This window comes from Triturus cristatus, chromosome 6, assembly GCF_964204655.1.
Source record: "Triturus cristatus chromosome 6, aTriCri1.1, whole genome shotgun sequence".
Classification (NCBI taxonomy): Eukaryota; Metazoa; Chordata; class Amphibia; order Caudata; family Salamandridae; genus Triturus; species Triturus cristatus.
The window spans coordinates 190,557,088-190,571,645 of NC_140589.1; the positions used below are offsets into that span (position 1 = coordinate 190,557,088).

Genomic DNA, 14,558 nt, shown 5'->3' on the forward strand with positions numbered 1-14,558 from the left:
CCAGCCATTCCCAATGGGCCGCAAATTGCGAGTGGCTTATTCATATTCATGAGCCTTGCATTTTTCGACCTCATTGGGAATCGCTAACAGTGTCTCTGACACTGTTGTACATCCCGATTTGCGAGTCACAAATTGGGTGGTCGTGCATCTGGCCCTAAGCCACTACCATTTGCTCTGTTTATTCAGAAACTGACAACAACTGAGTTACTAAGATTTGAACTTCGATACTTGCTCTGATGGTAAGACTTGAGCTTGTATCTGTACATACTGATAGTGACTGAGTAGATATGTCTTGCACTGCTGGCACTTATTGTAAGACCTGAACAATGGTATTGGCACTAATAGCAGCTGCCCTGCATCACTAAGGCTTGCATAATGTACACAAATCACAGCAGAAACTAGTGACTTGGAATGGGAAATAATAAGTATACTGGGATCAACCTACAATCATTAAAACATTAGGATAAGAAGGAAACTTAATCTTATATAGACACATAGTCTTCATTTTTCTTCTTATGCTTATGTTTTATTGAGTGGCTGAAAGCAGGTTGATTTCCAATAATTGCTTGGCTGGCACATGGTGTATGACAATCATGGTGGTTTTGCCAACACCTCTTTCCTCCTTGGACCAGCAGTTCCCCATTACAACATGGCATGAGGCCACTTGGCGGCTGTAATAATTGGCGTCCTTTGTCTAGACATTGACATTGATTTAACCAAAATAAGTACCCACCCATTTGCTTATTGTGTGATTTCTTCTTTTTCAGTAAATCAGTGTTTGTACTCTGACAGAGGACGCAACTGCAAAGACATGAGGGACCAATGTGGTTATGACCTTGTGAAAAACTTATGTGCAGCCACCTGTAAATGCTGAACCAAAGAATCATCTACCACCGAATCATAAAAGAGACATCTTGTCTGGAAAATACCAGCTACCTGAACAAGTGACAATCATGTATACATATATTTGCTTGCATAACAATGTCAACTCTTCGATAATCTATATTCTAAATCAAAAATTGTAATCTTCTGTTGACAGTCAATGTCTGACATACTTTTGAGCTTCAATACTTTTCTTTAGATGCTTGGTGCCACCACCATAAACATCACCATGCTATACAAATGTATGGATAGTGCCAGCATTGGTTTATTTTAGGAGATGAACTGGACTATCATACTGCATTCTAATCAAAAATGCAATTTGTAGCTGTGATGTAATAAAGTTGTCATATGCTGTGCTGTAAGGAAGGAGGATGGACCCTTTACCACTTTTATGGGTAAAAGATTAATCCATAGTTGGGGTGTATTGGGTCCCTCTATCACTGCACCTGCTCTACTAATGATCGATCTGCCTTCTGATTTGAGAGATCATCGAGTGCAGAAGGAGAGACTTGAGGCTGATTTATAGTTTGGCGGATGGCACTCCGCCCATTAGAGTGGCAGAAGACATTACGTCTGCCCAATGAAGGGTATATTCCTAGGCAATTACATTAGATATAAACATAAGCCACTAGGTCAAGAGATATAAAGCTGAAAACATTAGAAAAGCTGTTAATGAAAGCCAGTGTACCATACAATAATGAAGGTTAAAACATTTTTTTATTTATTATTAGCAATGTAAAATCATATAGTGTGTTTAAATTAATGAAAAACTTAAACACAATTCAATTTCTAAAAATGTACATAAGTTTTAAAAGAGAACAAACTTTTAAACAAATATCAATAGGTGTACAAACACAATAGCAAAAAAAGTCTATTCAATAAACACAATATAAAATAATAAGAGTGAATCAAAGTATGAACATTATATGAAGTTGCGGCAATGGATTATCTTCGACGCGCGTTTCGGCGCAATGGCGCCTTCGTCAGGAAAGCCACACAATGTTTCTCAAGAAAACAGTGATAATGAAAAGATCGAAAGGAGTTGGGATTTGGTACTTGCTGATAAAATAGTCACTTTTAGCTGATATTTTTATCAGCTCTCGCACTATGGTAGCTGAGATATCATCAACAGGTAACTGTTGATGGCGGTTATTTTTCAAGAGTGGTGAAGAAGGTAGTGAGACACGTCCAAACCTCCACGAGGATCTTCTATCCATAGACCTCTTGACGGAAAGAAAATAAGATATAACCAGAAAGAAAGAAATCAAGGAAGAAGATTTACTTCTGCACATCAAAGAACTAGAACTAAATATCACGAACTACCCTTCACCCCTGTCGCCAAATTCAACTGGAAACCATCAAGGCAACAGTTGCTTCTTCAGTTACCTGTTGATGATATCTCAGCTACCATAGTGCGAGAGCTGATAAAAATATCAGCTAAAAGTGACTATTTTATCAGCAAGTACCAAATCCCAACTCCTTTCGATCTTTTCATTATCACTGTTTTCTTGAGAAACATTGTGTGGCTTTCCTGACGAAGGCGCCATTGCGCCGAAACGCGCGTCGAAGATAATCCATTGCCGCAACTTCATATAATGTTCATACTTTGATTCACTCTTATTATTTTATATTGTGTTTATTGAATAGACTTTTTTTGCTATTGTGTTTGTACACCTATTGATATTTGTTTAAAAGTTTGTTCTCTTTTAAAACTTATGTACATTTTTAGAAATTGAATTGTGTTTAAGTTTTTCATTAATTTAAACACACTATATGATTTTACATTGCTAATAATAAATAAAAAAATGTTTTAACCTTCATTATTGTATGGTACACTGGCTTTCATTAACAGCTTTTCTAATGTTTTCAGCTTTATATCTCTTGACCTAGTGGCTTATGTTTATATCTAATGTAATTGCCTAGGAATATACCCTTCATTGTGTTTGTTACCCTGTCCTAGGAATTTACCTAAATATTTACAGGGGGTCCTTGATATTTTCAAAAGACATTACGTCTGCCACCTTGAATGAATACAGTCTGCCAAATGTATAGATCACCGCTGTCCCAGTGGTGGTCTCTGTTCCTTGACAGGATCTGCCGCCAGGGGGGTTCCTGTCAAGGTACAACATGTTTGGTGAGTAGCGCTGTCTATTCTGACAGTCTCCCACCAAACTTTAACAAAGGTATTGAGATTTTCTTGAACATCTGTTAACACCTATCAGTTTTTTTGCTTATCTGATTTGTTTCACGCAGATATTTAGGATGCATAAGTAGCCAAAACTCCTGGATAAAAGTCTGAGGAAAATGAAGAATTCCCTGGGGATTCAGACCCAGATTTACCAATTCTCTGATAATTCTACGGGGCATAACATCAAGGCCGTGCGATAATTATCGCTCAGCGCACTTAGTGCGAAGATAATTATCGCTGGCCAACTCTGAATTTTATCGCGGAGATAGCGTGCTATCAGCAACGCTTATCTCCAAAGCGATAAAAATCAGAGCGCAAGCTGCCAATTGTGCGATTATCGCTGGAAATACAGCGATAATCGCACAAGGTATGGTGAAAGCTTGCTGATAGGGAGAGGCATACTTAGCCATGATATCCACCTTACATAGGATATCATGGCTAAGTCAGTTCTGAAGCAGGCGTAAGGAAAGTAACGATAACAGAGGTTATCGTTACTTTGCTTGTCGCTCTGCAGGTTAGCGTGCCCATTGATAATTGGAGAAATGTCGCTTGGCGACATTTCTCCACTTATGTCAGGGCAGGAACGCCCACTTTACATCTCATTAGAGATGCAAGGTGGGTGTTGGGGGAAAGGGCGATAAAGCAAGGATTCACGCGATAGTGTGACCTTGCTGATTAGGCGATAAAATTATAGCCGCTTTCTGTCCGAAAACGAATGCTAAAGCGGCGATAATTTTATCTCCGGGGCTTGATGATATGCCCCCAAATTTCTTTGTAGATGCTAAGGGTCCAAATTGTAATTACCCACTAACTCTGTAAGGCCCAAGCGTATTGAGGGCTGTAGGTAAGAAATAACTAAAGGACTCTGGCCACGCTGCCAATAGTTTCTTTGGGCAATGAATAACCTTTCATTTATGTTTTCTACTTGCTGGTAGACTTATGACAATCACAATTGTTATCTCATGGCATGGCACTCACATACCACAACGATTGGCAGGTCAGACTAGGACCAGATTTCATGAACTGGCAAGGTGGTGTTAATTTGCATCAAACCTTCATTTGAATAGTAGCTAAAGCTAATGCTGTCTTGTGAAAACATACTCCACAAAAACGTAAATCCATGTGTCAATATTCACAAAGCCATTTCCACTTTTAAATCTGACTTACATATGCATATTGCTGGATTTCTGACTGCAACCCTTTTCCCAAAACGTAAGGGGCATATTATCAAGGGCCTCATCTCCGCTTTAAAATCCAAAAAAGCTGAGATAATGTGTTTGCCCTATTTACAAGGCAGTGCTAACATGCATTAGCGCATGTTGGCAGTCTTTTTTCCGATGCCTCGCTTTGCATCTCTAATGAGATGCAAAGTGGGCGTCACTGGCAGTATCGTCACTGAATTACATGTAAATTATCGCCATGAGTAAATCACGATATTTACAATGTGACCCACAACACAGTTAGCAATTTAAAAAACAGTGCTAACCGTGCTTTTCTCCAAAAACTAACATCCGGTAAAATACTGACTAACCCTCCTTGTCCTATGGCAGGTGGACCGTGCGGCTGAGTACACCCTTTACCTATTTACATGGTTTACGCCATCTCTGTGGTTGTATCGCTGGATTTCCTGCAATATTCCCCTCACAACGCCACTATCGCTGGAAATATTATCGCCCTGGTGATAGGCGTTGTTAATAATGCGCTATCCCGGCAATAACACCCAGCGATAGACGGCGATAATTAAAAGCGCGCTAAGCGCACTTGGCGATATTGATCGCCGTCCATTGGTAATATGCCCCTAAATCCTTAACCTAAATTGTGTAATATTGTGGACGAGTAAATGCAACTCACAGGTTGAGCAAGTGGCATTCCCAGGCATGGTCTCACTGGAAAGATTACAAACACCCACACATTAACACTTTTTAGGTGCATTTTAGATTCCTTGTCAACCCTTTCCCACCCAGAAAATTGTCAGATGTATTTTATTGTCCCCAGATCAGCAGTACGTCCATTTCCTCCAAGTAAAACAGAGATGCATGGTAAGGGGTTTCACCAGGAGGGAAATGTTTTCCACTAAACAAAAATAAATAAATAATTTGTACCAAAGTAAATAAGAATAGCATTTTACAAGTACACCAACAGAAATGCCACAGTATAGCCATTAAAGAATTCACAGAGATTTCCTGAAGCATTCTTGAAAACCTGCAACTGCTGCAGCTTTACAGGAGTAAGGAATGGTTTGAGGTAGTCCAAAAAGCATACCTCTTCACCAATGAGCGAGCAGGTGTCAGTCTGTCGGGGCTGTTCTACTCCTTTTCTGTTAACCGGGCCCATAATCTCTCAACTCTGCCTTTCTAGGAACAAAATCGTCAGAGGATGAAGACTGCCTTTTGACTCATATATGCTGACTGTCTGAAAGAATCCGTGATGCCTCAAAGAGGGGCATTTGCTAGAATGTGTCATAGAAGTACTTTTTAATGCTCCACCCTTAACTCTCTTGCTTGTACTTTTTCTGGATTTTACCCCACCCTAGCACATATTCACTTGTAAAAAGTTGGCTGCCTTTATTATGGAGGTTATAAGTGTACAAGCTATCTATTCTCGGCCCATAGGACTCGGGGTTTTAAATGAGCATTGCCAGAGTCGAGCGCTTTTCAATGAACATTCAAGCAGTTAAGTAACAATGGACCCGGGGAGGGGGGCCCTTCGCCCCGGGGGTCTCCTCTAGAATGCTGCACGGGCGGGCCTGAGAGCGCCTGACTGGGTCAGGAGTGTGGGGGGCCCTGCATGGTCTTTTCAGGGGGGCCCTCGCTCGTTTTGTTATGCCAGTGAACGCAAGCCACATCTGTCAGCTTTCCTCATGTTTGTTACAAGTAGGGCTGGACTGGGAACCCGAAGTAGCCCTGGCAAATGTTGTCAGCGAGTGCAGTGAGCTAGCCTGACTACTACAAGGACACTGGGTCATCTCCCCAAGAAAATCTGGGGAAAATATTGCAAAAATGGTGCATTCTACAACACATTTTTCACTTTATATTCAATTGTATTATCTTTTGAGGGATAGCGAAGGATGACCTTGCAGTTCACCAGGATATGGCAATCCTTATAGGGGCTCGTCAATGATTCATTGACTATTCATCTCCAACAGCGCCTCTCATCTCTCCATAGCCTCGCTCTCACATGTATTTCATTTGTTTTATAGCGCCTTTCATATTAGTGTAGGGTGTCGGAGCATTTTACATCACACACACATACAATGCATCATACGTGTGTAAATCAGTGCTTAGGAAATGGTACATCTGCCAAAGGGGACTGCAGGGTGTAGGATGCATGTCATCCATACTGGGAGACATTTTTAAAGAGTGCTTGGTCTGGGAAGGCAAAACTCAGGATTCAGAACGAAACACAGTGGTTAGACTTTATGTACAGGAATTTATTTCTCTACCCAAACATACACTTGTTCTTAGCAGAATTAGGATAATGAAACACTGGAAAAAAGCACAACTTTCTAACCTAGATTGCGATTTTAACTTGTGAACTGCACAGTAACAGAAGGATCTCTGTGACAAAAGTGGTAAACCACTGAGCTATACACATAAAATACTATTCTGTGATGTGCATAGTACATGCTCTTTGCAGCAGGCACATTAACCTTCTGCACTACCTTATATAGCCAAAACTCTGATCTCTCTCCAGCATGTACATTAATCATCAGAATTATCTTGCCACTTTTATTGTTGCCTGAAAACTGTTGGATATTCAAGGAACTCAGCGGTGCATGTAAAACTGCTGCACTGCTTCAAAACCAGCCCTCAGTAACGAAAGCGGTCTCCCCAGTGTTCAAGCCTCCCAGGGAAATGGCCGATGCCCAGTACGGCCAATACGGCCTTGGTTACAAGACATATCACAATCAGACATGCGTCTGTGCTGCATGGGACTGCAGTGTCTTAGGTCATTAACAGAGGTTCCTGGAGCCAGAAACAAACATCTGTCTATCAAACTATAAATTTGAGAATTGTGAATTGAGAACTGTGAACTGAGCAGAAACCCTTGAATGTCTTTTTTTGACAGTGGAAAGAACCAATGAGAAAACGTTGACTGTACTTTTGCTTTCCCCAGAACTGAAAATAGTGGGAATTACATTTCATGTTTGATTGTTTTCTATAACCTAAAGAAATTTTGCATTGCCGGGTTGGTGATGATAATGATAATAGCTTCAAATGCATTCATATATGTTCTAAAAAAATGTCGCCATAACCTTCTGTTTTATTAGCATGCACTTAGATATAAAACAAATTAACCTTTGGCTGTTTTGAGTCAATTCATTTCTGAATGATTTATGTAGTCTTGGAATAACAATGGAAAAGCAAATGTTCAGCTTGTGATGTCAGCAGTGGAAGGATATAACGGACCCAATTTTATTAAAATATAACTAAATGAATGTTAATTCTATATATCACAATTAAATAATAATATATGCATTATAATATTTTTCCTTTTATTGATAATTGATGGTTTTTTTTTTAATTTTGAAAACGAAGGATCCTGGAGTGTCCTCCTGTCCTAAACAACTTAAAGAGTTTTGGCAGGTCTCCAATGTTAGGCTCTCCTTCCCCTTTAGGTACCAGATCCTCCTTCTGGGCCATGGGAAGCTCTGAGGGTGGTGTCCCATGCCATTTTGCCCATCCTCTTGGTTGTGAGGACCTGGGCCATTGTTCCAGACTCTGGGCACCCTTGACTTCCCTGACAGGCTTTCTGGGCCCTTATGCCACACACACCCACTCAGAGAGACCCAACCTTTCTGCATGAGTCTTCCCGTCTACCTCAGAGCAAACAGGAGTTTTCAAGTGTCTCCCAACAGACACTCCACTGGAATGGAAGAGCGTACAGCTACCTTTCTCAGACATGTAACCAGTCTCTACTCAAAGCTGACCATTTCTATAGGAAGAAATTTAATCTCATTGTCATTATTGACTAACCTATGGAGCACAAAATGTTAATGAACTTGGTGGAAACAAGCTGGTCCACTGCTGTGGTCATGCTTGCTCTTGTATCCCTTAAAAACTCTATCATGGTCAAGTTAATGATTAACTGAAAATATGGCCTAGTGTAGAAATTACTAGGACTGCAATGTGCACTGCTGTGAAATGCTTACAATCATTTAATACAATATACATATACAATTCTCAGAAATCATATACATTCTTTCAATATGCATTTCCGTATTTTATGCAATAAACATCATCAATGAGTATATATTCAGATATACACGCTTATTAAACAAGAATTAAGAACAAAAAAGCTTTTTAAAGCACCCAATGCATTTCGGGACGTCTTAGTCCCTTCGTCAGGGTTAAGCTATAGGAAAGAAAAGGAGAATTTCAAAATCTGCGTATTGCGAGATTACTAAATTGCATTAGAGCTTATGGTGGAAAGTGCTCCCCACACCAAAGTGACTGATGTGATCAGTTGTGGTATACGATACCTTTAGAGATTTGTACACTTAAAAACGAGTGCGCTCACCACCCATTCCCAAGTTAATGATTAGCCATTGCCCTTACTTCACAGCGCTGGAGGTAGGGCAACCTGGGCTTCAACATCTACCCTACCCATTGAGATTAAGGTGACTTCAATTTAACCCCTGGATTTGCCTGGGCAAATGCCCATTCCAATTCCTACACCTGTAGGGGGCTTCTTGGAACAGACAGAGTTGTCCTTTTTATGTCCTGGTTTGTGCCATTTAAGGCACACCTCAGAATACAAGGGGTCGACATGTTTCTTCCCCTTTTATCCTCCCCACTTAGGTCTGGAAAAGGCATGGACTGCCACTTCTGCGCAGTCTTTAGGGGCCCTCGTGAGAACTACTTCTTGTTATCCTCGTTGCTTCTGTTTTTCCCCTGAGGGAGGCAGAAACACCCTTTCTTGGGATCACTTATCTGGGTCTTTTCAGACAACCTAGTGCTCACTCACCCATCAGCTGCCTTACTAAGCTGCCAGGACAAGACAACCTGGAATCTACTGGTGGCAATTAGCCACTAATTGGTGACAATTAGTCAAGATGTGCTCCTTCATGTCCAGATTATATAGCTCAAAATAAATAGTGACTCAATTGCCTTTTACCTAGCTCTGAAGCGCTTTGATTGAGACATCTACAAAGTAAACCCTAGGATTGTTCTTTGTCATTATCTGCATCTCAGAGCTTCTTCCGGTACCCTTTAAGCGTGAAACCAATATTCTGCACAAAAGCATTCTTCATATGAGTGTAGGAGTCCAGAGTTAGGAGTGCATCCCCTTCTATTGTCGATACTAACACAATATGAATAAACGAATGAATGAATGATTAAGTATTTTTAAAGCGCAAAACAGCTGCTTTCAGCAGAAGCATCCTGGTGCTAAGCAAATATCCAATGACAGCACATGAGGCATACTAATGCCTACTAAAGCTACAATTCTTTAAACAAATAAAGTTATAAGACGGGCCTTGAACACTGCCTCAAAAACATCTAAACTGATTCAGTAAGGCATTCCATATATACCATAGCTTAGCAACCAGGAAAGCAATGACCTTCTGTGCTCTTTTATATCCTGAGAATACTAAGCAGGCTTTGGCCAGGGTAGGGTGCATATCTACTGACTCTTTTATGGGGTCCTTTTTGTAAATAGCTCTATGAGTAATCATTAAGGCTTTACATTTTAATATTGATTTAACTGGTAGCCAATTAAGTTGATTTAGACCCTTTCATACAGACTGTCTTTTAGGGATATTTAAAACTATTCTTGATGCTCCATTTTGCACTCCTTGAAGCCTGGTTAACAGTCTCAGTGGTATTCCTAAGTACAAGACATTTGCATAGTCTAAGCTAGAGGTGATTAAGTCATGTACAATGGGCCCGATTCACAGAACTAACTTCAGACAAAATCCTAAGCTTACTACCATTTTGGTATTCACAGAAGACACTTACTCATTTTGGTATTAACAGAAGGCACTTACTCATTTTGGTATTCACAGAAGGCACTTACTCATTGATGAGTAAGTGCCTTCTGTGAATACCAAAATGAGTAACTTACTCATTTTGAGTAACTTACTCATTTTGCTATTCACAGAAGGCACTTACTCATTGATGAGTAAGTGCCTTCTGTGAATACCAAAATGGTAGTAAGTTTAGGAGTTTGTCTTAAGTTAGTTCTGTGAATCAGGCCCGATGTCCTTCCTTGTGGCAACTGGCAAATATGTTAACATCTTACTTAAAGCCTTTCATGAAACGAAACAGACTGCCACAGTTGTTTGTACCTGCGGATGGAAAGATAGTTATGTATCTAATTTTACCCTCAGATGCTTTCCCACTGATATAAGCAATGGGGCTTTTCTCAGATCTGCTGTCCAAATTCTTTATATACCCAAACGGGACACATATCCGAAGAATAAGATTTCATCCAAGCTACTACTGCCGATGGACATCCCTGAAAGTTAGCAATAGTGACGCAGTCTAGTTGGTGAAATGCAAGCTTCAGCTGGGTGTCATCTGCATATGATATTATTTTGAAGCTGCAAGGCAACAATACAGATCCAATGGAGCCATATATACATATATTTTAAAAAGGATAGGGCTGAGTGGAGACCCCTGAGGGTATCTGCATTCTATTTCTCTAAAATGGGAGATATAAGGGAGTAAGAATACTACTTGTTGTCTTTTTGTCAGAAAAGAGCTAATCCATTGTACTGAAATCAACTAAATGCCTGCATTCTTCAATCTCTGCAGCAAGGTGTTATGAGAAAGTGTACAGACGCAAGGAGAACAACCACCGCTTTTTTCCCAGTGTCAAGTTATTTTTATTAACTTCTGTAACCTCTAAGAGTGCTGATGCCTTACTTTCCAAATGATTATTAATCTGAACATTCACCACAGCTTCTAGCTTTTTCACTATTGCTGGCAGTAAGGAAATGGATCAATACTTACTCAAAAATGATAGATCGGCATTTGTCTTTTTCAATTAAGGTCTAACTGGGCTTTCTTACATATATTTGGACATATTCCTTGTCCGAGTGACAAATTAAATAGAGAGAGTTGACCAAGCCATTTAGAGAGAATCCAGCCCTGGTCAAAATGAAGGGGGCCATAGATCTAGTGGAGAACCTGATTTAAGTTTCTTAATGGTTACTTTTTATTCCCCTAAAAATATATGTTCCAACATTGTCAATAATGACCAGTAGCTGTTCGTATATGGCGTGCTGTGGGGTGGTGGGGCGGGGCAGGGGAGGGACAGGGTGGGGGGGTAGCAAACACAGACATACGACGGAACGTAGGAATGTAATAATTACTTTCCTCCGTTCCGTCCTATGTCATTGTTTGCTACCCCCACACTCTGCCCCTCCGCCACCCGCCCTACCACCCCGCAGCACACCCTATGCGAGCCGCTACTGATAATGACCCAGAACTCATCATAGCAGACTCATGAGTAGAGGAGGTTTGGGTCTGTGTTCTTGACCCTCCAAAACTTGAATACATGTGTTCTACTTTTCCAAGAAATAATAAAGATAAATTATCCACAAGGGACTGGAAGGAGGAATCTTTTGTTTAGCTGCTTTTGGATTGAAAAATTATTTAATTATCTGAAAGATACCTCTTGAGGAGATCTTCACTTCAGCAATTTCTATTGAAACAAGCCTACTTTGCTTTTTAATGCTTTTCGAAAGGCGTTTAATGTTTTTTCATAAATTACTGTATCTTCCAATTTATTTTTACGTCTCCATACTCTTTCCAACTGTTGACATTTATGTTTTTCCCTCTACAAGGCGGCTGAAACCATGCTACTGTATGGTGCACTCTATTTCCCACACTTCTCTTTAATGGTGCCAATTTGTTACGGCCTTCCTCTAGAGCCTTGTTAAGAGAATTGGCAGCTTCAGCAATTCTTTCACACAAATCACTGTTAATATGTGAGCAGATGTCTTCTATCTTAACATCAGGTATACGATGCCAAGTGTGGGGTGGGAGGCCTTACATTTCGCTCAACCTTCTGCTGAGAATCAGTGATTGTCAAATTGAATGGAACTAGCGAATGATCAGTCCATACCAGTAAAAGGGATTTTTCAGTAACTACTGAAGGATCATAATGACGTCAGTGTGTGAACACCTTTATTAGTTGGACCTTTGACTATTTTTTGTAGATCAAAATCAGACACGGTGGTCTCAACAGGTTAACTGGCCACCTTGCATTTGGGGTCATCAACGTGTAGCTTGCAATCCCTCAAAACAGCAAAATTAGAATATTGCAGATAAAAAGGTGCAATGGTATTTGCTAATTAATCAGAAATACTAGGCTGATAGTTTGGTGGCTGATAAACTATGGCCCTTGACAAGGAAAAATTGTCAGTATTTTTCATTCAAAGGACCAGTCCTTCAGTTGATCCGAAGCCTTCTAGTTTTAGTGTGGAGCATTGCAACCTAGAACAATTGCTTTTTGCAATTTCCCTCTCAGGACCATAATCCCTATCTACATGTGAAATAGTGTATCCATCTGCAATGCCTAACAAAATATCTGGCCCTGAACTCTTGTTTAGCCTGGTTTGAGTAAGGAAGACAATATCTCAAAAGTTAATAATTAAATAGATTTCAACTATGCAACTTATGTTTGGGCAGGGATATTTCATGTATTAAACATGCTTCAATCTTCATGGCTGGTCGCGTACTAGTCACCGATGGGCGCAGATGGGCTTACCTTTGGCACGCAAGTGGCACACCCGCTGCGCATCCGTGACAAGGAGTTTTATTAAACCCACCAAACTACAAACAACTGGAGTGTCTACTGCTCTAAAATGGCGTCCCTGCAAAGTGCAAGAGCGCTTGGGGAGGTTGGAGGAAAAAACTCTCTTCCTGTTTCTTTCCCGACTCACCCGCCAAAATAGTACTCTGCTTGCCTCAAAGATTTGTGCCAGATATTGGGTTAATAGCATGCAAAATTCAAATAAACAATAGTATTCCGCATTCAAATACACAAATCCTGATTAAAATGCCCTGAACAGTCCCCCACTTAAAAGTCGCAATCTTCACTAAAATAAAAACCAGTTAAAAACCAGCAAGTTTACAGCAAAAGCAATTCAGAAATGATTCAGCAATTGATGTAAAGTGCTCCTGTACAGTACCATACATCCGCTGCTTGTCCGCATTAAGGAGTTCATTTTATGGGTTAGGGAATTCAAATAACCCTGCCCAACTACAAACAACTAAAGCATCTACTGATCTAAGATGGTCTTCCTGCAAAGTGCGAGTGCACTTGGGGCGGTAGGAGGCAATAATTCTCTTCCCATTCCATTCCCTACTCAAGTGTCAAAGTAAGGCTCCCCAGTGCTGCTAACCCACCTTCCACATCCTTAAAGCAATTTCATAGGAGGTAAGCAATTTGTGAATGTTATCTCCACCACAAAGCTAGGCGCTATAGTCTTGGGCCTGCGAGAGGTGTGTGGGCCTCCTATAGACACCTCACCATAGCATCTACCATCTAATTTGAACCTCAGAAGTCTTAACTTGGCCTTCTTCTCCTCCAAGGCCATGTCCACTTTTTGTTCTCCTGTGCCGTCTTCCTGTCCTTCTGATTTATGGATGGCAGTTTGGCCTGCAGCTCATTAGCTTCTCACTGAGCTCCAAATGGCAGATGACTAGTTCATGAAGGGCTTCTCCTGGCAGAGCTTACTTTGCTCCCAGCCCTGGATGGCACACCAGATATTCTTTTTTCAAATATTTTTTATTAGAGTGGTTATACCATTTTCATTGGATTTGTAATAATATTCATCCATTTCATTTGTATACAATAAGAAAAAACAAAAGAGAAAAGAAAAAAACTAAAAGAAAGAGATATTCACACTACAGTCTCAAAACAGTTCTATAGGAGAACAATATTGAAAGTATCTGGTTTAGAACTTTACAACATCTATTCCCCATTACCCCATTAGCTTGAGTTTGGTGGTTCTATTTCATGGGTCTGACACATTAATGTCCACCAATCCAGTAATGTTGGCTGCACCTTTGTAATCCGTTCTTGTGTGATACATAATTGGCAACATAGCAATAGATATTGTCACTGACTTTTGGACTTGACCCTCACTGCAAGGTCAAACTTTAACTCTACAGTGCCACTACCTACACCTGTATCTCACAGTGGTGTGGGTAGTTTCTGGCAACCACTGAACATGACAACCCCGATTCCTTAGGGATGGTGGAATCAGTACAGTACTTTTTGCTCAGACACTCATACTCACTTATTCTCAGAAAATACACAGGATGGTAGTTAGGATATTTCAATAAGTTTTTATTAGTCCAGCGTCACTCTTGTGTAAAACATATTTACTGCGGCAATTAGGAGAGAGAAGCATAGGAAAAAAATTGCTAGTACCAATATAGTAAATAGTAGATACATGTCTACCATAGTGCTAATAAGATGAAAATGAGCAGTTCACATAAAAACAGTAGCACTTGCATATTTCTAAAACGCA

At 40.3% G+C, this 14,558-nt stretch overlaps 1 protein-coding gene across 1 annotated transcript in view; it reads left to right on the forward strand.

Annotated features, from left to right (window-relative positions):
- The window catches only part of LOC146816615 (cysteine-rich venom protein-like), a 176,245-nt gene extending 175,025 nt beyond the window's left edge, over positions 1–1,220 (forward strand). The window contains exon 8 of the mRNA XM_085609145.1: positions 768–1,220. Coding sequence (XP_085465271.1) covers positions 768–874 — 107 coding nt within the window. The 3' untranslated portion in view covers positions 875–1,220. The remainder of the gene's footprint in view (positions 1–767) is intronic.
- The last annotated feature ends 13,338 nt before the right edge of the window (positions 1,221–14,558 follow it).